Here is a 23914-nt window from a genome sequence, read left to right as displayed (position 1 = left end):
TAAAACACACACATGGTCTCGTAATAAGCCCAGTTGACACAATTTTTTCCACTGACATCTAATTTGTCTTACAGCTGTGAAAACACAACTGACTCAGTAAGAAAGGAAAATGTTAGGCTGACTGTTTTCGCAAAAATGACATTCGTTTGGAAGCTATTTTTTCAGCTTATAACAATAAATGCACAATAACACTCACCTTGTTTTCTTCCTGCTGATCTTTCAACTACAAAATGGAATTCCATGTCAGTTACTGCTTTCAGTTCCTTTTCTTATCTGAGAAAGGTAGTCCCTCCCCTTTCCATTTACAGGAAATGACTACATTACACCATCATATTCATCTTCTTAGAGATATATGCACATATTTGACAAAACTCTGAATGTGTCCCCAAGTGCAGTCCCAAAAACCATCAAGCACTACAAGGAAACTGGCTCACATGAGGAAAGGAAGACCAAGAGTCATCTCTGCTGCTGAGGTCACCAGCCTCAGAAATCACAAATTAATAGCAGCTCAGATTAGAGCCCATATAAATGCCACACAGAGCTCCAGTAGCAGACACATCTCTACATCAACTGTTCAGAGCAGACTGTGTGAATCAGGCCTTTATGGTCAAATAGCTGCTAAGAAACCACGACTAAGGAAAAGCCAAGAAACACAAGGAGTGGAAATGAGACCAGTGGAAATCTGTGCTTTGGTCTGATGTGTCCAAATTTGAGACCTTTGGGTCTACCTGACATGTCTTTGTGTGACCCATAAAAGGTGAACGGATGGTCTCTACATGCATGGTTCCCACTGTGAAGCATGGAGCAGGAGGTGTGATGGTGTGGGGGTGCTTTGCTGGTGTCACTGTTGGGAATTTATTCAAAACTGGAGGCACACTGAACCAGCATGGCCACCACAGCATCCTGCAGCAACATGCCAGGACAGGACAAGGACCCCAAAACACCTCCAGCCTGTGTGAGGGCTGTTTGACCAAGAAGGAGAGTGATGGAGTGGCCTGGCCTCCACAGTCACCTGACCTAAACCCAGTGGAGATGGTTTGGAAGGGCAGAGTGGAGGCAAAAGGGCCACCGAGTGCTCAGCACCTCTGGGAGCTCCTTCACGACTGTTGGAAACCTGAAACTGTTTCAGGTGACGACCTCATGAAGCTCATCGAGAGAACGCCAAGAGTGCGCAAAGCAGTAATCAAAGCAAAGGGTGGATATTTTCAAGGATCTACAATATAAAACATATTTTGAGTTATTTCACACTTTTTGTTTACTACATAATTATATATGTGTTCAATCAAAGTTTTGATGCCTTCAGTGATAATCTACGATGCAAATAGTCATGAAAATAAAGAAAACATGAGAAGGTGTGTCCAAACCTTTGACTGGCAGTGTATATAAGATAAGATAAGATAAGATGACCTTTATTAGTCCCACACGTGGGAAATTTGTTTTGTCACAGCAGGAAGTGGACAGTGCAAAAGTTATGAAGGACAATTAGAATAAAATAAAATAAGAATAAATACAGTACACAACTGTACAGAATAGAATAAAAATAGAATACTATATACAGTAGAATAAAATATACAATAGGATAAAAATAGAATACAAATGCTATATACAACAGAGTGAAAAATACAACGGTGCCAGAAAGATTATTGCACATTTGTGTTATTGCACATTTGTGGATGTGTGTGTATGATCAGTTAAAGTCTTTGTTGTGGAGTCTGACAGCAGTGGGGAGGAAAGACCTGCGAAATCTCTCCGTCCCACACCGTGGGTGCCGCAGTCTCCCACTGAAGGAGCTGCTCAGTGCTGTCACGTATAGCAGCAAATCACAACAGAATTCCTCAAGGCATAAACCCTACAGTAAGACAAAAAAATAAAAATAAGACCCTCTATGAGCAAACACTTTTTCTTTCCCAGTGTTGCCAAACTCCCATTTAACAGGAAGAAACCTCCAGTAGAATGAGACTCAGGAGGGGCGGCCATCTGCTGCAACCACTTGTTCATCAGCAGATGATGACAAGACAAAGACATGCTGTGGATGTCAAGGGGGCCTGGAGGCAAGTATGTGGGAGTGGATCCAAATGCAGACAAGCTGAAACATTGAAAAAAGCCTTATTGTGTGAACAATGACACAAAGTAACAAGATGAGGGGACGTAGCGGGAGTCTCTGATGTGGAGACGCTGAAACAGAGGGAGTGTGATCAGGCTCTGAGCGTAGTGGACTGGGGGAAAGATGGATTCTGAATTTGCAGGCTTGTTTGCAGCTGGCGAGTTTGAGGTGAGGGTAGCTGAGGGTAGCTGAGGGTAGCTGAGGGTAGCGTCCGAGAGGTGTGAGCGTCCAGGAGGACAGGCAGGTGAGAGCGGTGAATAATTTCCAAGGGGCAGGTTGTAGCGTGATGCAGGGACTCTTGCTGAAATGATCAGTATCCAGATTATTGAGCAGCAGTTGAGTTAGGAGTAAGTTAAAATCACAGTAAATACAAAGCATGAACAAGAAGCAACGAGGCCTGGTTACCACCACGAGGTAGCTGGCAAACTGGCAGAGAGTGGAGGACTGTTGTGGCCTTAAGTATCGCCTCAATGATTGCTGCCAATGGATAACAGGTGAGCAGAACAGGTGTGGAAAGAGAGCTCCACCCACAAGGAAACAGGAAAACAGGATGCTAGCAGAAAAATACCAGACACTCACCTGGATCATGACAGTGGACGAGAGATAGAGATAATAGTAACTAATAATTAAAGGCAGAGTGTTGTATAAACATACTGAGTGAAAAGGTGACTGAAGGAGAAACACTCGGTGCATCATGGGAATTCCCCAGCAGCGACAACACCCGTCCTTCCACATTTCTCTTGTTCTTCTGCTCTAATTGTAAGGTTCAGGGTTCGATCCCTGGTGGGTCCAGTGTGCATGCTGAATGTCCTTGGACAAGTGACTGACAAGTTGCTCTCTCATGCAGCCGTTATGAGTGTGAACGTGAGACAGAAAGCACTAAAGCGTAGAAAAAGACTTTTATGTGTGTGTAAATGTATATATAGTCTTCTCTCTGTTACCTGGGCAGTTTTTCAAATTATCACCATCAGTAAAGCAAATGATACCATTGCATGGGAATACTGGACATATAAAGATGTTTTCACTGTAGATGTCTAAAATTAAATATGAAGATCTTCAGGTTTTAATTTCATCTAAAGCATTTTAATTTCATTTCATAATTTCTCTTCTTTTTCCTGCATTTGACCGCTACGGTCTTATTTAAACCATATGATTGTTTTTAATTTGTTGCAAAAACAAACAAACAGTAAATTATTTACAAAGGCAAAATGTTTTGAAATTCACTGGTTTACCTACAAAAATCATTTTTGAGGCTGCCTTATCATCAGCATCAGTGTTAGTGGGTGTAGTCGCATTACTGACTTTGGTTTAAAGCTGAAAAGATGCAGATGACAAGTCATGAGTTTATTCTGTAAATAAAAGATGTCCTTTGCTGAAGGTAGCAACAATAATAACTGGAGATTGAACAGTCTTGTCGATTTGGGAGAAAGATCCGACACAGGAGAACCAAACAGATCACCAGACATTGCCATTCTGCCATTCCTGAGGTAAACGTCCTGTTTGAGTCAAGCTATCAGCCTCTGAACACTCAAATACTGATTCTGTAATAGTGAAGAAGTAAACACACGCGAGTCTGTCAGACGAACAAATAACAGGTTATACATGTTTTTGCATTACCATCTGATTATGAATTACAGCATATGTTTAATATTTAAATGCCACTATACTAATACCAGCATACCATGTTATAACTACATAAGAACTACAGTTATTTACTTATTTCATTTTTTTATTTAATTGCTTATTTTGGGATAGTTCAGCACAAGGCTAGATTATCATTCACACAGCTCTAGTGACATATGTTTTAATATTTTATTTTATTTATTTATTTGCTTGGTGTAGCCGGTTGCTCTCTGTTGGTGTATGTGTATATGTGTTTATGTGATCAATAAACTATTCAATCTATTTGTCTGTACATGTTAGTCAATCTTTGTACAGGACAGGCCTTCATCAACACCAATCAAACAACCTCATGGACCAACACAAGTCAACAGCTGCGAGCCACCGGTCCTCCCCTCAGTAAACTACCATTGCAGTTCTCTTTTCTTGGTAAGGAATATTTCTCTTGTACTGCTGCTGCTGTACTCAAACTCATTAGTATGCAGTGCAGTGCAGCCTGCAGTGGGCTGACACGTTCATACCAGCTATTGTTTTTAATATTTATTCAGCTTCAGAGTTACTCTGTCATAGATCAGAACCAATTTTTGAATTTTATCAATGAACTCATTTGATATATTTTTAATCTTTTAATCAAAGTAGTCATACAACTGTCTCGAAAAGCAACACTTAATACTTTAGTTTGTCTTAAGAACTTAAGTGAACGCTGCAAATATTTTCTTAAGTGGATTCTTTTGCAACCCAAGAATCAGCAGCTCTATTCAATATATGCTTTGTTTTGATCCACAGACACCTATTCTGTCCACATTCTTGTTTTTTCATTAGGGTTGCTTACTAGTTTTTTCCTTTTTTTAAAACTCCAGTTGACCCACCTGCTCCCTCATGCCAGGAGGGACTCTACCTCCCAAGGTTTCTGCACCCAATGCCTGCAAATGCAGTACACATCCAAGCAGAGGTCAACAAATAGGTAGAGATCCGAATCAAAGCCCGGGCATCATATTCAGTGTAAGTGAGACCAAATTTCACCAGCAGAACGTTGTCAACATTTCCGCATGCAAGATCAAATCTGTGATGCAGAGGTTGTTTTGCCTTCATACAGAATACAAGATATCATCATCAGCGGGCCAATGAATTTGACCAAGCACAGGACCACACATGATGAGTTTGTCCTTCGGTGGATGCCATTAAAGAGTCACCTGGGAGATCACTTTCCAGTCTGCTTTGCTGTGGAATCCATGACAGGGTTAGCCTTTCATTCATTTCTTTGATGATGGAGTTAGTATGGGGACCAAAAACTATCAACTGACTCATTCCCTGTCTTGCAGGCTGGGTGTAACCAGCTTTCCAAGCATTACACATTCCCACTCACATGCCAGCCCAACCTCACAGTAAGTTCAGTTCAATTCAGTTTTACTTACATAGCAATAAATCACAGCAACAGCCACCTCAAGCTGCTTTATATTGTAAGGTGAAGACCCTACAATAATACAGAGAAAAACCCCAAAATCAGATAAACCTCTATGAGCTAGCACTTGGTGACAGTGGGAATGAAAAATAAAACCCCTTTTAAGAAGAAGAAACCTCTGGCAGAACCACGCTGGGGGAGGGGCGGGGCCATCTGCTGCGACCAGTAGATGATGTAATTACTTATCATTATGTTAGGTGTTAAGAAAATAAACCATCTCATGCCTGAAAAATGTAAATAAAGAAGGATCTGAAACAAATAATGACAAAGCTACCAACACTGAACTTTAACATGATTAATTCAGGTAAACAACAGGTAAACCGGTGTATCTGTTTACTGGAAAGTAACCAGACCCAAGTCTAATCAGCCTACGTGAATGATGGTAATTATAAATCCTCTCCATAGTAAAGTTGTTAAGTCATTGTTCATTAATGTTTTTTTCTCAGGTCTGGTGTCTATCAGTCTGAGATGAGGTGTGCTATCCTGGATGTCAGGAAGGAGGAAAATGAGTCTAAAGGCTACTCTGATCTCAACATTTATTTTTCTGAAATATTTAAGACCAGAAGTTTTGATATACTGGCAATACTGCAGAGTGGTTTGAGTAGAACCTCTCTTGTGAAGCACTTTGTAACATATGTCTGTGAAAAGTACTATATAAATAAACTTTTACTTACTTACTGATTGACGAATTGTCCTTCAGTGGACTCCACGAGGATCACCTGCGTCTCAGTGAACCCAGCAACACCCTCTGCAGCCTGGAGAGATACTCGAACAGCACTCACGTCATCGGCATCATCCCCCTCAATGCTTGCGGCACTCAAATTGAGGTAACGAGGGGTCATTTGTGTCAACACACACACACTTTTAGTTTTTCTTTTGGTGAACTTTCACATTGAAGACACAACAATATTCTTTACTCTACAGGAAGATGATGAAAACCTCATTTTTAAGAATGAAATCACCACAGTAGATGACAACACAGATTTGATCACCAGGAAACACCAGCTGGAAGTAGAGTTCTACTGCCAGTACCCAAAAAAGGGAAATGTGGCGTTGGGCTTCACGGCACACAGGAAGAACGTCACAGTATGGGATAAAGGCTTCGGCACGTTCACCTACCAGTTTGAGTTCTACCCCAACAACCACTTCCAAAGAATGATTGATCCAAATTCATACCCTCTGGAGTATAACGTAGGAGAGAAGATTTACGTGGAGATAGATGCCTCCTCTACAGTCAACAACACGGAGATTTTTGTGGAGTCCTGCAGAGCTTCGCCATATGACACCCCCAACTACCACCCGACCTACTCCATCATCGAAAATAGGTAGGCATGAAACCAACTGTAAAATTGGAAGCAGTTTGTTTGCACTAACCAAAACAACTACCATCTTCATCTCATGCGTCCCCCTGGTGCCAGCTGGATGCTCAAGGCAAAAGCTGATGGGAATAACAAATTCTCCTTAGATAACAAGACTGTGTTATGACTCTCTCCCTCCTCCTTCAAGGTCACCCGCGTCGACCGAAGATTGTTGACTTTTGCCTAACCGAGTGAAGGGACACTTTCTCTCGGCTGAACACGGAACACACACGCACACATACGCACACATACGCATGTACACTGACACAGACCTACACTCACCCCCTCCAAACGCCTTCGAAGCTTATGTCTTCTATGTTGTGAGATGTGATGATTCATGTGCTGAGGTGTTTTTTTCTGTTGTCAAACTGATCTCCCTGTTGGAGCTCAGTCTGGGGGGAGTTCTTTTTTCTCCTCGTCTTTCCTCGTGTTGTGCATTTTCAATTGTTATACCTCTCTGACCTGTCTACCCCATGTGATGCTGTGTAATGTCTGTATGGTTGGAAGGGTAAGATGGCGCTGGCAAAGGTCGGCAGCCTTAACCCAATTTCCTTCGGGGTCAACCTTCAGGATCAATAAAGTTTTATTAAATTGAATTGAATTAATATTGTTATTTCACTGGCTGGGACCACATCCTCACATTAGGTAATGGCTCAGAGGAGGCTGGCTCCCGGGCCGGGCACGAAGACAAGAACAAATGGCTTGTTTCGCCACGGACAGGGAACCAAAAGGGGCGTGTATGGAGGTGTTGTCTTGCTCCTGAAATTCAGATAAATGTTCTCCATTTAAATCTTTGGTGTCCACTTAATGTAAATTCAGTTCTTCCATCAGAATGTTTTAATGCACGTGCAGCACTTGGATACCGAGAGATTTGAGGTTGAGTGACACGCAGAGCCAAAAGTTTCACTCTGACTGCAGCTTTGCTTCTTGCCCCCGGAGACAGTAACTGTAGACTCACAGCGAGCTCTGTTGCATTCAGGTATACATCAGCTGTTCAGTGATGGTATGTGAAGCAGGAAACCCCAACACCAGGTGCTCACAGGGATGCATCAACTCCACGTCAAACGCTCACTACCACTCCCACCGCCGAAAGAGAGGGGCTGTCATGCAGACTGCACAGCACTTCATTTCCCAGGGTCCCCTGCGCTTGAAGAGGTCAGCAGACATCAGCAGGAACGCAGGTATGGAAACGGAGTCGGCTGCTTTGTTTTAGTCACTAACTTTGGAAAACGCTGAATTAAAACTGATCTTCACTTGTTTCCAGGGAACGCCATGAACCTGAACCTGGTCTTCAAAGCTGGATGTCTTCTTGCTGCCGTCGCTATGATCTGTGGCGTGCTCATGTTCAGGGCCAAAACATCAATGGTCAAATACCAAGCTTTGTCCTCAACTGAAAGTTAAAACCCTTCGTGTGCTCCAGTGGATGAGATGAAATTATTTAGATCATCCTGCAGTCTGATTCTGGGTGTTCATGTATCTTGTCATGTGTGAATTAACTGATGAAAATCAACTATTTTCTATCAGTCATTATTAGAATATTACACAGCTTTGGGTGCATAAGCTAAAATGGGAAACAGTTTGTTTTTTAAATCTATAGATTTACAGTATAATTTTAAATGAATAAATCCTGATTATTGATAGCTATTCCTATCAGATTGTAATCTGATGTTATTTGTTATTGATCAATAAAAATTTATAGAATAATGAAACTCTTTTATTACTGTTTTTGTCCGTTGTTTACTTTCACCTGTCGACTGTGTAGCTCAAAGTCACAGGTGACATTTACACAACAGATTTAACAGAAATTAACAAACTGTGAAACAAGCTAACAAAAAAGCTTGTTTGTGCTGCGTCTTCCTCCAGGTCTCTCTTGGAAATGAGGATATTTATCCTTCTGATTAAATAAAGATGAAATAAAATATAACTGCTTCTGTCTGAAGTCACCAAGATCTGAGATGTGGAATCCAGTAATTGTGACATACTTTCATCTGTAACACATTTCTTACAAATCTGTAATCTTGGATTAATGTTTGTAATATTATATCAATGTCAAGCTTAAACGACGTCACACACAGAAGTCTCTGAAATGATCAGAATATGTAGCAAAAGTTGTAAAGGATCAAATTTCTTTTTTCTTTTTGGAGTTTTCTCTTTGTGTCAATATCAATAAACTTCTTACAATCTAACTGGTAACTAAGCAATCTATATTGGGCAGCAGGAATGTTACCATAGCAACCCAAATCAGCTGTTCCTTTCCTTCTCCATAGTAATCGTGGTTACACGTCTTTTCTGACAAAATCTAATCTGGCCTTCTTGGTCTCGAGTGTAACCTAAGGTTTCATCGTTTGTTTCCATTCATCGATTGCAGACTGAGACAGTGACATGTCTACCTCCTTTAAGTGACAGTTCTTCACTTAAAATCGCTTCAAAATGTCAATTTTTTGTGTAATGTTTCTCAGCAGGTCAGTAAATACAGAACACTTGGTTTAAAGATTTTATTTTATCACCTAAAACTACACAGCAGGTAATCTGTCAGGTGAAACAATCAGCTGACTGACGGTCCTCACAGAGGACAGACTTCCAACTGATTCACCACATCTGATGGGAGCGGATGCTCTTTAGTCTGGAAGAGAAGACACAAACACACACAGAGACGGTGAAGAAGACGGTTCAAGGAGCTTGGCATAAAACACTAAATTCAGTTTTTAAAAATAAAAGCATCTGTTTACTAAACTTAAACACAACACTCCCCAGATACCAGATTATTACCCCTCTAAGAGATCTCTGATAAATAAAAATGATATCAGAAACAGAAGAGCAGATAAAAATTAATTATGTTCTTAATTGAACGCAGTGAGTGTCTGTGAGTGAGCGATGGATTATGGATTTAAAAAGTTTTGGTGGAAACATTAAAAAAAAAGAGAGAAAAAAACTAAATATTGTTAATAATGATTGTTTTGCATTCACAGCTTCCGACTTACATCAGCACTTTATAATAAACAAACTAATTTCCCATTCCATCAGGGTCATCTTTCGATGCTCTGACAGGTGACCTCTGACCTTTTTAGCAGCTCGTCTGTCGACACCTGTCCGCCTTCACCTTCCTGCTCGCCGGCTTCTCCTCCTTGCTCTTCTTCGGCTGTTTCTTTGTGCTTGTGCTTCTTGTGTTTCTTCTTCTGTAAAGAAAAAAGAAGTCACAGCTTCAGCGTGAGGAAGGAGTCATTTTATCTGATTTGATCCTTTTTCTTCATTTTCTACCTTCTTTTCCTTCTTGTGTTTGTAATGCTTCTTTTTCTTGTGTTTCTTCTCTTTGCTCTTCTTGCCCGTTTTAACCTCCTTGATTGGAGGGCAGATGGAGGTGGCGCCTCCTCTGACTAAACACAGGAACAACAGGCAGAGGTTATTAATCCTCCAGCAACGCTTTTACAAAGCAGGATGCACTTAAGTTTGGTCATTTTCTTTGGTTTTAGTCGACCGACTAAAAGCAGAAGAAGACGAGTGAAAGCGTCGATGTACACGCGCTCTAGTTCTACACACTGAATGCAGATCGATTCACACAAATGTAACCCAGCTGAGCTGATTACAGAGAGATTACTGTGTCTATAAAAACAATGTCCACGGAAGGGAAACCATGTAACTGGGTCACGGTGAATAAACTTGAGTTGTCTGTTGTTGATCTGGTGGGTGACACTCACTCAGAGCAGCCAAGGGAGGCGGCAGCTTCGGCCCAAACTCCTCCTCTTCCTGTTTGGAGGCCTGAGTGGAAACTGCTGCTTTTGAAGGAGCAGAGAGGAAAAGAGTTAACAGAGTTACGCTCGACAGGGATGTGAGATTAGAAGAAAGGTTAAGGTGATTCAGCAAACTCAGAGTACCTGCTTGGTGACTGGAGGAGGTGGTGGCTGAGGAGGAGGTGGCGGCTGAGGAGGAGGAGGTGGCGGCTGAGGAGGAGGAGGAGGTGGCGGCTGAGGAGGAGGAGGTGGCGGCTGAGGAGGAGGAGGTGGCGGCTGAGGAGGAGGGGATGCTGAAGAGGTTCAGTGGCTCCGAGTCTATTTTTCCTTCATCCTCCTTTGTCTCCTTTTCGTCCTCCTCATCGCTGCTCTCCCCCTCTGATGAAGAGGAGGACTTCTCATCAGAGGAGCTGGCAAAGATGGCCTTAAACAGATCCATGGGAGGCCTGCTCTCCTCTTCCTCCTCCTCTTCTTCATCACCTTCTTTCTTCTGCTCTGGGCTCTGCTGCTCTGATGACTTTATCTGTAGAAGAAAGGATAAACTCTTTAGATTTAAGGACTTCCTCGCCTGCTGGTTTGGAGACTTTGCTCTTTCACTACCTCCGGTTTGCTTCCTGGAGCCTGATCGCTGCTGCTGACTGAGGCAGGTAAAGCAGGTGTGGGGGTGTGCTCCACTTTGGTCTCAGTCTGGTTGCGTGCAGCACTGAGAAGCTCACCCAGCGGGTCCTCCTTCTTCTTCTCCACCTTCTGCTCAGAGACATCCCACCTGGACTTCTTCCCGGATTCTGGAGGTTTTGGAGGTGCTGAAGAGAAATTATGAGCATTATCCGTGAGCACAAACACTGTGGTGTTAAACTGAAACTAAGAAAACATCAAATTTGGTGTTAAGGCTACAAAGAAACTTAAATTCAAAGAGGAAAAACTAAACGGAAACAAAGTATCAATTTAATAAAAGCAATCACTTCAGTTTTCCTGTCTTTACTTTTTTTATCCTAAATAAATCCTGATTGGTTAACAAACCTCAGTCTGAGGAACAGCAGATTTAACCCTTAAAACATTTAAATAAATTCTTACATAACTCTTCAGTCACACTGAGATATTCTTTGATAACAATGAATTTGGATCAGTTTTAAAACACCGATCGGTTCTCAACACATTTAACTTTCATTTGTGCTGAAAAAAAAATCTGTCTACTTTATTGATGTTTAGTGTGACTGTGACAGGGCAGGATGTGATAAAGCTGCTGCTGCAGTCAGAAACCATTTACTCGCTTTGGCTCATCGATACGTAAGCGGAGCTTGGGAGCTCGCTCACGTCTCGCTGTCAAAGCTAACACTGTTTAACTGCTTTGTGCACTGACAGCTGCTCGTGTGGCCGACAGAAACAAGCCAAGCGGGGAAAAGTTGATACTGAAGGTCTGATCTTCCCTCTCAGCAAACCTGAGAACATCTTTTATGTTTAAAATAATACCGAGCATTATTACAGGTGGGTGCTGTAGGTGGCAGTAAAGACAACATGGATTTAAACAAGCTTTTAAGTTAAAGAAACAAGAAAAATGGCTTAAAGTTCTCTTACAGAATATTCTACTGCTGTGTGAAAGCCTGTTAAAACTCTTTAGCGCCTCCTGTGTGTGAATGAAGTTACCTGCAGCCTCTCTGCTCTCAGTCACAGTCAGGAAATTGAAGACTGAAAACTTGTCTCTCTTCACTTTGGGCAGACCCACAATACCGGACCTGCAGGACCAATCACAGTGAGACTTTAGCTCAGCACAGTTTTAACCTCGACGTTCTGTTTAGAGCCGATTCAGTCTGATCTGTGTGCCGTACCCGGGGTAGGGGTCGGGCACGTTGAATCTTTTGCAGAGCAGTTTGTCAGGATACCACTCGAACGTTTCTCTGGTCAGTTTTCCAAACATCTTCATCTTTACTGCAGACTGTTTGTCATCCAGGTCTCCCTGACAACCAAAAGAAAGCATCAATGACTCCTGAGCTTACCTGCAGTGTAGGGGTGTGGCTTTTTACAGCACCAGGTGGCGTCCTACCTCTTGGTCCCGGCTGACCTCCACGCTGTCATCGTCCTCCTGGTCTTTGGCTCTGGTGAAGCGGGAGGACAGCGAGGAGGAGGTGGGCCGGTACAAGATAGAAGCTCGGACAAACTCCTCCCTCTCCCGGCTGCGCTCCCACTCTGTCATTCCCGGGTCTAGACTCTGCTCCAGAGCGTCTGAGGGACACACAGAAGATTTTTACATTTTAATATCCAGGTGGTCTCTAATGTGGGAGCTTTTAAAGCCTTTCGGTCCATTATCCAGCATCTGTGTTAGCCAGTAATCACATATACGCACGTACTCACACACGTAGGAGCATTAACCCTCTGGGGTCCAGGGTATAATTGGCCGTTTTTGACTACTTTTGATTTTACCTCTATATTTCACCTTTAAAAACTGTTTATCTTGCCTTGTTTGGTATCATTATTTTCAGCACAACCTCAAATATCTGAAATTTGAGTTATTTTTTCATTTTGGCATAATATATTAGAATGAATGATCTAAATTCAGACAAAAAATTCAAAATCCGAGTAGAAAAAGGTTATATTTTTTACTGTAAAACCCACAAACATGTTTAACGAATCATTTTCATAACTTGAAATGCAAATAGAAATTGTACATTTCTAAACATTATGCACAAGTTTTGCAAACAACAAAGTTATGTGGTACTATTTACCTAAAAATGCAGCCAAGGCCTCAGGCGTTTTTTATATAACCATTTAAATCTATTTACAGAACAATCAGGTGTTCTGCATCAAATAAGAAGGCATACAAATTATTTGTGCCAGTCCAAAAAAATTGTTTGTGTTCAGTATAGGACAGAGGAGAACAGCACAGGGATAAAACTTGCAGGTCGGACAAGCAGGAGGTTTGTCAGTCCTGTTTTCCATGTGGGAACAGCGTTTACACTGGAATCTGCCTTTGGTGGCTTTTTTGGAGCAAATGTGAAATTCAGCAGTCTAACTGACACACAATACAAAGCAATAACTACACAACACACTAACTACAGCCACCAAACACGCTAAACGTCACTAATGTCTCACATATGAAAACTCTCTCTCTCTTTCTTTCACTCACCCGCTTTCTCTCACGGGTGTCGCTCCTAAAACTTCCCCTTCTCCCTAAACAACCAAGTGCCATATATTACCATATCATTTTTTTGATTGGCTGACATGGTAAACTTTAACACCAATAGGGAAGGGGTGTTTTTTCTTTTTTCACTCGTAAGTGGAGAGTGTTTGCTAGCGCTGTCTGTGGAAAACGCAGTTTTCACCGTTCTTCCCGCTGTAAACGCCACTGTTTTGTTCAGAAAAAAACATTGCGTGTATTTTTTATCATAACTCTGGTTTTACGTGGCCCATCGACACAATTCAAAAACTGGTATGTAGTTTGAAGTCCGCACTTTCGACCCAAGTTGAAATGGAGTCGCTGCATCTTGTAGCTGTGTCGTCTTAAATTGGTCATGTGATTTTGACGCGCCGGCACGTTCGTCGACCCCAGAGGGTTAATGATGGTTTTTGTGGTTTAACTAAAACTGTACCAACTATATCAAAAGATCCTGCAGTGCATGATGGGACCTGCAGGGCGGAGCCTCGTACCATTGTCTCCCTGCTTGAGACGGCTCAGGTAGAGTTCGTAGCGTGCCTGCTTGCTGGGGTTTTTCTCAAATGGTTTGAAGGTCTGTGACGATGTTTGGATGCCTCTCCACGCTGCCAGAGCCTCCTGCTGGAGGCCGGAGGAGGCAGGCAGCACTTGTGCCGACTTCCCTGATGTCTGCGAGGCATGACTGGAGACGGGGGTGGAGGTTTTGGCCGAGGGCGGGTTAGAGGAGTTGCGGAAGCTGAGCAGGCGCTGCCTGTCCTCGGGCCTCAGCAGCTCCATGACCGAACTGGGACCTGATCGGGATGAAGTTGGGAAAACATCACCAGCAGCATTAACGCACTTGCCATCAGAATGGGACACGATGTCCTGATTATCCTACATTTTTAATTAATCTAGAAAAACTACATATAGTTTCAACCCTTTTTAATTTTCCTCATTTGTTGTTTTTTGCACTTCTGTGATTGCTTCATTTTTCAGCCATCTCTTACCTTGCAGGGCGTCCTCTCCCAGCAGCGCCCTCCTCTGGCCAGAGTCCAGCTGGTGGCGTCCTGCTTGCTGGGGCTCCTCTTTGACCATGTGGCCTTTGGACACCCGGAGAGCCTCGGCCAACGCGGGGCTGACCCCGGAAAGATGTGAAACATCGACCGAAGGACGGAAATGATGGACTGGACGATAATCGCGAGGCAGACAGGGAGGCGGGAAGACCTACGGAGAGATACAGAGGCATGAAGGCTGTGTCCAGGTACTGATGGGGACACACGATCAGATATTTTGAAGCTCCTCACTGTTTTTTCCTCGAGGGGTTTCTGTGCCAGAGTGAATCCTTCCAGGATTTTTCCGAGGTACGAAGCATCTTTACTTCTGTCTGGAAGCAAAAAAAAATCCAAATAATTTTCCATCTGAATGAATGAATGAATGCTTTAATTTCAGTTTTTCATGGACACAACAAAGATTAAATTTTTTATAGAAATATACTAAAAATAAAGGAACAATAAATATTAGTGGGAAATACAGAAGACAAAAAAACCTGAGATTATTCTTTAATAATTAAAAAACTAGAAAACACGCCTCTCTGGTGGAGAAAGTATTAAAAATGATTTCTCTGCTCTAAAATAAGGCCGCCTGACAAAGAGCTTCTCTGTGTGAAAAAGCTTAATGACTGGTTTAAAAAATGCCTGGAACTTTCCATGTTTCCCAGGAGCATTACCTTTCTTCTTAGTGTACTGCTGTGGGGCCGTCCAGCCGTACAGGCCGTCGCCCGGCTCCTCTTCTCCCAGGATTGTGTCGTATCTGGACATGGAGTCTCTGTGGTACACGTCTTCATCGTCATCCTCTAACGCACCCACGCCAAAGGCCTGCAGGTCAAAGGTCAGCAGCCAAACACTTTGTATTTAAAAAAGAAAAAACACTTCTGGGTTTTGTGGGCTCACCTGTCCGACCACTCCTCCTCTCCTCGAGCTGCTCTTTGTGTCTCCAAACAGGCGATTCCTCGTCTCAGACTGAGGTTTAAACAGATCGATGTGTTCAGCCGTGCCGTGACCCAGCAACGCCAGGCTCGGGTCCAGACCGCGGTACCCCAAACCCTGAACTCCCAACCTAGGGTTGAAGTCCACCGGAGTTACATCCTTCGGGGCAAAGGTCACGTTCTCTGGAGCAAACTCCTCGTCGTCGTCCTGATGAGGCAGAGAGATTTCATGCACGCACAGGTAAAAATATGCAGCATGCATTATGAATTTCAGATTCAGTTTAGATCGTCCTCCATCAGGTTCTGTGTTAAAATATTCTGTCTAAGCAGCCGCACTCACCTCCGATTCCTCCGAACCAGCAGGGGGCAGCGTGCAGCCATAAACTTTACCTCCACCGTCTGCCAGGAGGACAAAGTGTCAGTATTCATACATTATAACTAACACCAGACAGATACAAGATTCATGCTGAAATGAAACACAGCATAAGATGAAGTAGGAAAAACAGAATTTAAAAAAACGCATCAAACTTGAAATTCTTAAATATCAAAGCTGCTGCGAATCTTCACTCGAGACGCTGAGTGGACTGATTCAGTATTTCATTTTTTCAAGTTCTGGTTTTAAATGATCCAAGACACCAAATCTAACTCCACCTCCTCATCAGCAGCCTCAGAGTGAATGTCCTCACATGGTTTTTACTGACACAGTTTATTCTGTGTGAAAAGAAACCAAAGATGGGAAAAAGCTTCAAGTCTCCGAACTCACGTGAATCAGATCACAGTGAGCAAACTACAGGTGTGAAAACGCCCCTAAGTCAAGTGTCACAGGGATCATTTTACCTCTTACAAACTCCTGAATTTCTCTGATTGGTCCAGCAACCTTGTGCCTGTAAAAATGACACACTTACCCATCTGCTGCCTGCGAGCTTTCCTCTTCACACGAGGCCCGACGCCCTGACCTTCCTTCCAGCCCATCTTCATCAGCAGCTCCACCCCGATGGAAGACCTGAGAGACAAAACAAACACACCTCAGAGCAAATTCACACTGCAAGCCATTAAAGAGTGAAGGATGGACCCGGCGGTGCTGCAGAAGCAGTTGGTGGGATGTGGGTGTGGCAGCAGTTACCTGGCAGGTGCGATCAGCTCCTCCAGCAGCGTGTCTCCGGGGATCAGAGCCGCCTGAGCGCTGACGGCTCTCGCCTTCTCTCCCGCCTCGTCTCTGCGGCTGGACGAGAACTCCTGACTGGTGGTGATCTCTCTGGGAGCGATGCCGTGTTCGCTGAAATCCTGACAAACAACAACAACGATCTGCATCAGCTCCACTAAACCTGAACCTCAAACCTCCTCACGTCTCTTCTGAAACATGTTCTGCATACCGGAAAGACCAAGCACTCAAACGCTGCAGCGTAAAAACTATAACATCAGCTTTAGATGATTTCCAGACATCAGACAGCTGCTCTGACAGAAGCTTATATTTGATATTTTAGGGTATTTGATGTTATTTGGATAAAGTCCCAGATTCTTTTTTACATGTGAATAAAAAACCTCCCCCTCTCTGTGGGTGGTTGTACCTCCTCATCCATGAAATCTTCTGGCCTGGCATGGTGTTTCTCAGCTTTCTGTTGCCGTGACGACACAAAGGCTGACGGGGTCCAGCCTAAAAAGACACGGGGACGCCAAATGGCAAGATATGGAATCAAAATTAAAATGCTTGAGCTGAAAAAAATGGCTTCACTGTTTGCAGAACAACATCTGTGACGCACACCAGCATCGCAACATGGAAGAAAAGTGGAGGACAAAAAAAAAGAAAACAACACGCAGCTACAAAGCAGTCAGTCTACCGAATTACCAGAAAGTCTAAAAACAGAAAACCAAGGTGCAAAGTCCAGGTCTGCTCTAAAGCCAACTTCAAAATCATTGGCTGGACTGAATCAAACACTGTTAGCTTTACGATGAGGGGACGGCACCTCCCCTTACACGTCTGCATGCAGCGCTCCATAAATATCACATTAACTAATATATGTGTGAACTCTACAGGAGGTGTCTCACCTTCTTTTGAGCCGACAGTGTTGAAGTATCCGGCTGAAAAGCCTCCAGTGAACGCTCCGTGGAACCTCTTATATCGTCCCTTCTCATCTTTGACTGTCTGATCGTGGAGCGGGACGGGCTTCTTCAGCGGCTCGTCTGTGAAAACACACAGAAATTTTTAAATGGTAAACATTGAAATGGGAAAATATTTAAAATTGTTGTCAATTCTGTACAAAACCGAGGTTGTAATAAACTATAAGGATTTGGAAGTAATTTATTGCTTATTTATACACTGGTCAAAAAGGAAGCAAAGGCAACCACAAGACAACCCCCCAAAAAGCAGATGAGGGCACAGTCCATTGCTCTCTCCTTTTCTCTCCTCACTGAGTTTTCTCTCCTTTTTCTTTTGCTAGTGTCACCAATGATCACCACTTGTCACTGCTGGCAGCCTGAGATGGTGTCTGTATCCTATTTGGGTTGCACAGGTAGTCCAGCTCCTCCAGGATGGCTCGTCCATGAGTATCAAGGAGGTTTGCTTTGTCTCAAGAATGTGGAGGAGACACCAGGAGATGGAGCCGTAGAAGGTCATCACCCAGCAGCAAGATGGGCATCTGCTCCTTTGTGTGAGGAGCAGGATGAGCTCTGCTATAAGATGACCTTCAGCTGGTTACCCGTTTGCATGTTTCTGACCAAACAGTCAGAAAAAGACTTTATGAGGGTGGCTGGAAGGTCCGATATCCTTCAGTGGGACCCGCGCTCACAGCCCAGCGGGTCCACCACCGGAGCCCAGGGTAGGCTCACACTGCGCTATGAGTTAACCACTACATCACAGAGTCTGTGTAATACAATTAAAACATGATGAGACATGAATTTCTTTTTTTCTCCAACTAGTAACGACATTTACGGATATTCTTGTTTTTGTTTTCCCGCAGTAAATACACTAAAAATATATATAAATAATCTACATCTGGTAACGATATTTAAGACACACAACGCGACAGTATAGTCTTTCCCGGGGTAAGTACACAAATCACAAACTGCAGCTTCAGATTTGAATGGGAAAAAATAAATGGCAGCTTTCACTACAACTTTGAGGCCGAACTGAAGACCTGATAGTGCTGAAACTTTAGAGATGAGAAATGGCACTGTATTCAGTAATTATGTTCAACTACTTTAATCAGCAACATAAACATAAAGGATTTTTGAGTGAGGTCTGGGTTACAAACTAGGAGGCTATGATTGCGCTTAGCTAGCTGCTCGTTAGCTGAACTCAGTGAAGTAGCGCTGCGAACGGCGCAGCTCGTAACGCTTTGCATTAAACACCTGGGAGATTTTTTAAATGCAAGTAAACAGATGACCGAGATCATAAAATTCACCCCACCTTCTTCCAAAGGTTCCAAAGGAGTCCCGTAAGTCACAAAATCCTCATCGCTGTCGCTGTCGGACGCCATGATTTGTTTTTTACTCCATTTACGGTATCTGCAAAAGGACAAACTTTGTGAAGTGTACTTTAGCGCTTTACAACAATAGTTGGGGAAATAGCGACACCTTGCGTTAGCTATAAATAACTACATCAGCTGTAACTACATGGGCTGTATCCCAATTCAGGGTCTGCAGCCTTAAAGTACGCAGCCTTAACGGTCCTCAAGGGCCGCGTACTCAAAGACCGCTAAGGCCGGAAGTGCGAGGCTTGTAGGCTTGTGAAATGGGACGGTCTAGCCTCCGTCGCGCTGCCCAGGTTGCCTAGCAATCATGATACTAACAGCTGGAAGTACAGCATTGTTTGACAGAAATGAAGGAGAACATATTTTGTTCATTTGTTTCTACAAGAGCTTTGTGTGATTTGATAAGTATCTGAGGCTGAGACCACAGGACTGTAAAACATGATTGTTGGGCTTCATTTCTGTACTGAACAGTCATTTTAAGATTAGTTAGTAAATAACAATTAGCTAATGTTGTTCATGAGACTAAAGTCATCTCACTTTGGTAATGTAAATATAATATGGCCAATATTATAGTTATTATATTAATCATTATTAATCATTACAGCAGTGAGTTTGAACTCCGTGTCTAATACTGAGCTTCAGCAAAGATTCAAGTTGCATTTATTTATATGTCCTATCACCTTAAATTTTCACTCAAAGACAAGTATCTTTGACAGTGTATATATAGATGTATTATATATAAGAGACAAATATTGTTCTTTTAATATGTTGGCATTACTAAATTTGGCTCAATGTTTACATATATGTGTAAAAAGCAAATGTACGAGCTGTGAAAACTGTTTCTGATACAATGAAGAGTAGACTGATATATGAAATATTCCTTTATTGGGTGAGAAAATCAGACCATGTCATAACTGCTTTAAGTCATACAGAATAGATATCAGAGCCTTAAACAGGCTGACTTCTGCTAAATGGGTCAAACTGGGCAGAAAGTAAACAAACACATAACATCCTTATAGAATATGATGTAACACTATAGATCAACTTAGCTCAGCATATATACAGCATATAAACAATTACAACAATATGATGCAACAAACACAGCAGTGCTACTAATCCAAAATACTCAAAGCTTCATAGAACTGAAACAAACATTTATTTTTAGCTCCATTCTGCTGCTGATACATACTTTAGGTTTCTGAATATTAAACTTGTTGCTGCCTTTCATAGTGTGTAACTTGAAGGCCCTGAGTACTTTCTCCCACACTGAAAACACTGGGATGATAACATTATTTGAACATTACCTAATAAGACTGATTCAGGACAGACAATTAGATATGTTAAACTTTTCTACCAGTCCTTCACAAACAGGGAACAGTCTGTCTATTCTCTCCATCTGTCAGCTGCTGCTGGCTCTTCCTCCTCCTCTTCCTTACACACTGCTGAGTTTGTCCTGGTGGATCATCAGGGGTGCAAAGCCTCACAGATGATGTGCAGCAGTGGGTCCCTCAGTCTGTCCTCACTCAGGACACTTGCAGTTGTCACACAAGGAAATCAAATGTGTGATAAGCTGCAGGATTCAAACACAAGTGTAACTTATAAATACATGTTCATACTTTTATTCCACAATCAGAGAGAAAGAAACAGAGAGAGAGTGCAGGACAGACAGACAGGTGACAGTCTCAGGTGTACACACTGCTACAAAACAGCACAAGAGAAGGAGGATTTAGTGTTTGTGTTATTACGAGTGCTAAACAAGAAGAGTTCCAGATGTCCAGTGGACACATGTGTGACTCCTGTGATTAAAGCATCTTTCTTTCAGCTTAACGAGTGAACCGTCAGCTCGTTCAAACACACGTTAAAGTCCGTTTGGCTCGACACCACCGAACAGAGGCAGCAATATAACATAGCGAACATTAACAGTGCAGTGAATCCTGCTTGTGCCGTATGGAACGCCAGGACTGCCATAATGAATTAATTAAATACACCATTAAAAAATTATTTAAATGTGGCAATAATTAATTAAAATGTGAACTAAATAAATAATTAGTTAAATTGTCAATAATGAATTAATTAAATGTGTCAACATTTTTTTAAATTAATTATTTCCCATTTTAATTAATTATTTCCCATTTTAATTAATTATTGCCACATTTAATTAATTATTTAATGGTGTATTTAATTCATTCATTATGGCAGTCCTGGCGTTCCATAGTGCCGTGATATTCAGGACTGCAAACCGAGCAGCATCACTGACTTTCAGCTTGTTGTGTTTGTGGATATATGACTGACTTTAATTATCCATAAAATCATCACATTCTCTGTAAGATTAAGGCCGACTATTGGACGGCGTATATTTTACAGTAGAGGCTTTAAAACAAAGTAAACGCTGAAAGTACAAACATCGCTAATGGCAAATAACTTTGCCGACATGTGGCCAACAGTAATGTTTTAATGTTCTTCATTATTAAACATTTGCACATAAATAAGTGACATAATATTCAGTACTTACTTTTAAAAGTTTACTCTTTGGCAGCTCCGCTTCCACCGTTTTTTTCGGCAAAATTATCCACACCCACCGCTGCGCTATGCATTCTGGGATATGTTGGGCCACGAAGTCTACTCCGCCACATCCTTAAAATTCAGGGAAATGAAGGACGCATTTGAGGGCCGCATTTCGAGCAGCCTTTGAATTGGGACAGCCTTCGTCGCGTCGCTGTGACGTAATCGGCCTTAAAATGAGGCCTTTAAGGCTGCAGACCCTGAATTGGGATACAGCCATTCACTCAAACTTTAGTAAAATATTTATGTGAGACACTTTCCCTGTTGTGAGGATATCTATGCAGATATAGCTTCCCTTCAAATCAACATATATTATAACAATTGTAAATATTTCATAGAATTCATTTAAGACAAGATAAGACATATTGAAACATATACTTATTATTAAAATAAAGTCTAATATCTTAAAGTCTAACAAAATAACTAAGGACTTAAAGTCGTTAGTGTGAGACAAACTTTTACAGTGACAACATTTTTTCTTCTAGTTCACTATGATTCTGTTTCTTTACTGGAAATAAATATTCCTGTCTGAAATGTCATTAGATGTAATGTGTTTAATGAAGAAGGTGGTTTCTCCCTTGTTTGCTATCAAGTGCTTGCTTTAGTTGTCTTTTCTTCTTATTGTTTGGTTTGTTGATAAAACAACCAGATTTATTGTTTCTTACTGAACTGTGTAATTTCCTCTGCAGCCTCGGAGGAGCTGAAGTGTTGGCTATCGAATGTCCATCCAAAGCTCACAGCAGTTTGTCATTTGTTTTCTTTGAGCCTGAAATCACTCACACCCCCTCAGTGATCCATAAAACCCCACGCTCTTGACAAAAGCCAAACGCCTTGCTCAGCAGAAAGCCAAGACCCTGTAAAGATCCAAATCTGAGACCCCCACGTCTCTGCACAGAAAACACAGAGCCTCCCTGCTCTTTGTAACCTGACCAAACTGCTAAACTTCAGGGGGTTTAAACTAACTGAATCTGGACCGAGCTCAGGGTGGGGGGGACACAGGGTCAGTTTGGTGGTGAAATCTGTGGGCAAGATGAAGCTGTGTGGACTCAGAACCATGACGGCACAGGAACAGAGCCACAAAAGAACCAGGTTATCAGAAAAGAGCCTGGACAGAGCCGAGGTAGAGCCGGGACATCAGAGTCATTGCAGTTTTGTTCCCTGTTGTTATTTTATATTTCATTTTCATTTTCACTACAGTTTAGTTTCAGTTATTTTTCAGTTCTACTAGTTTTTTAATCATAAGCGGTATATTTGACTAGGAAATGCTGAATATGGACTTTACAATATGAACACAGAACTTTAAGGGCAAGGTACTCAAAGTCATGAACAAATTCTTTATCAATACCACCAAACGGACTGAAATTATAAAATTTTTTCATTTGAGTTTGACACAATATCTTTGTGTCCATGTGTCTGTCCATCCATCCCCATCTGCTTATCAAATTCAGAGTTGTGGGGTGAGGTGGGGGCGCATGGACCCTATTCCAGCTGCCATAGGCCGAGAGGTGGGGTACACCCTGTACAGGTCACCAGTCTGTCAGAGAGATAGCTTTTAATCTATTTTTTGTCAGTTTTTACTGAGGTTGAGTGAACTATAATGACCCCAGCCTGGCATCTGAAGTCAGCCTGACTTGAGCTGATATACTGGGCGAGTGGAACCATAATGGAAAACAGCAACAAGGAGACACAAGCAAACACAGAAAGATGCAGAGTGACGTCACAGAGAGGAGCACAAAAGTAAAGAAAAAGAAAAGAAGAAAGCAGGACTGACCTCAAACATGTCCTGAGCGAGGAGCTGGTGTCCGGTGGTTACTTCACACATGGCTGTATGCACTAAAATAATATTTCTCCTCAAATGACGACCCTAAATATACTCGCACAAAGATCTTCCAATACAATGAAGATAACATAAACGTTAATTTGTCATATAGAAACTTCAAAAATTGAATTCCCCAAATATTTTCTTTAAAAGTGTTCCAAATCCACTCTTTAAATAAATCATTGAAAGAACTATGCTTGGATAAGAATTATCATAGAAAAAAATAAACTTTTAACCTGACCTTGAATAGTTTTGGAGACCTCAGCCTGTTGACTTAACGAGTCCGTTCCTCCTTTGGGCCACTAGGTGTCAGTGTCTGCCTGCAGGTCACGGGTTTGTCTCACAGCTGGGTTTACTCTGCACACTCACATTGAAATAAATGACAGAAATATATATTTTTATAATTTATACTTTCACTTGCAGGATGAACTCAGCTTGTAAATGTGATGCATTAACAGGTCAGAGATGGAAAATCCACACCAGGAGGCACCGCGTCGAGGCACCAAGGTTACACTCCCCAAAAGTCTGATGATCAGTGAGGGAAAAGTTGTTCCTATCTCCAGAAGACACATACAAACATTAACCATGGCTTCATAGTTTCCCAAGATAACGGCTTCAAATGCATAATAAAATTAAAAGATTGTTATTGTTTGTTTATGCGCTGTTTTTCCTCCCTTGGT

General features: G+C 42.2%; 1 protein-coding gene and 1 pseudogene across 2 annotated transcripts; one reads left to right on the top strand and one right to left on the bottom strand.

The window, feature by feature from the left end:
- Positions 1–780: 780 nt before the first annotated feature.
- LOC134627419 (uncharacterized) lies at positions 781–7945 on the top strand (annotated as a pseudogene).
- A 1086-nt stretch (positions 7946–9031) lies between these two features.
- Positions 9032–18883, bottom strand: gpatch1 (G patch domain containing 1). 2 transcript variants are annotated; one of them, XM_063480594.1, is made up of 20 exons: positions 18790–18883; positions 17430–17564; positions 16952–17037; positions 16507–16667; positions 16289–16386; positions 15724–15782; positions 15349–15591; positions 15126–15273; positions 14704–14783; positions 14407–14623; positions 13915–14211; positions 12314–12492; positions 12099–12226; positions 11917–12005; positions 10873–11075; positions 10417–10795; positions 10240–10317; positions 9803–9918; positions 9605–9720; positions 9032–9167 (listed from the first exon to the last, which is right to left on the bottom strand). In XM_063480594.1, the coding sequence occupies exons 1-20, from the start codon at positions 18857–18859 to the stop codon at positions 9134–9136; spliced, it is 2916 nt and encodes a 971-aa protein (XP_063336664.1). In that variant the 5' UTR covers positions 18860–18883; the 3' UTR covers positions 9032–9133. The 2 variants fall into 2 exon arrangements, with proteins under 2 accessions (XP_063336664.1, XP_063336671.1); XM_063480601.1 differs by having other exon boundaries at positions 10240–10314.
- Between the last annotated feature and the right edge of the window lie 5031 nt (positions 18884–23914).

Source organism: Pelmatolapia mariae, linkage group LG1, assembly GCF_036321145.2.
Source record: "Pelmatolapia mariae isolate MD_Pm_ZW linkage group LG1, Pm_UMD_F_2, whole genome shotgun sequence".
Taxonomy (NCBI): domain Eukaryota; kingdom Metazoa; phylum Chordata; class Actinopteri; order Cichliformes; family Cichlidae; genus Pelmatolapia; species Pelmatolapia mariae.
Note: the sequence above shows the minus strand (reverse complement) of the source record. Positions and strands in the feature narration are given on the sequence as shown.

Bases quoted from the DNA above. Each gene is read 5' to 3' on its own strand.
- gpatch1 (XM_063480594.1), bottom strand. From the start codon at position 18,859: ATGGCGTCCGACAGCGACAGCGATGAGGATTTTGTGACTTACGGGACT. The intron at 14,784-15,125 runs GTAATGCTCCTG...TTTTGCTTCCAG, and splicing joins GCAGTACACTAAGAAGAAAG to ACAGAAGTAAAGATGCTTCG. The intron at 12,227-12,313 runs GTAGGACGCCAC...TTTGGTTGTCAG, and splicing joins AGGTCAGCCGGGACCAAGAG to GGAGACCTGGATGACAAACA.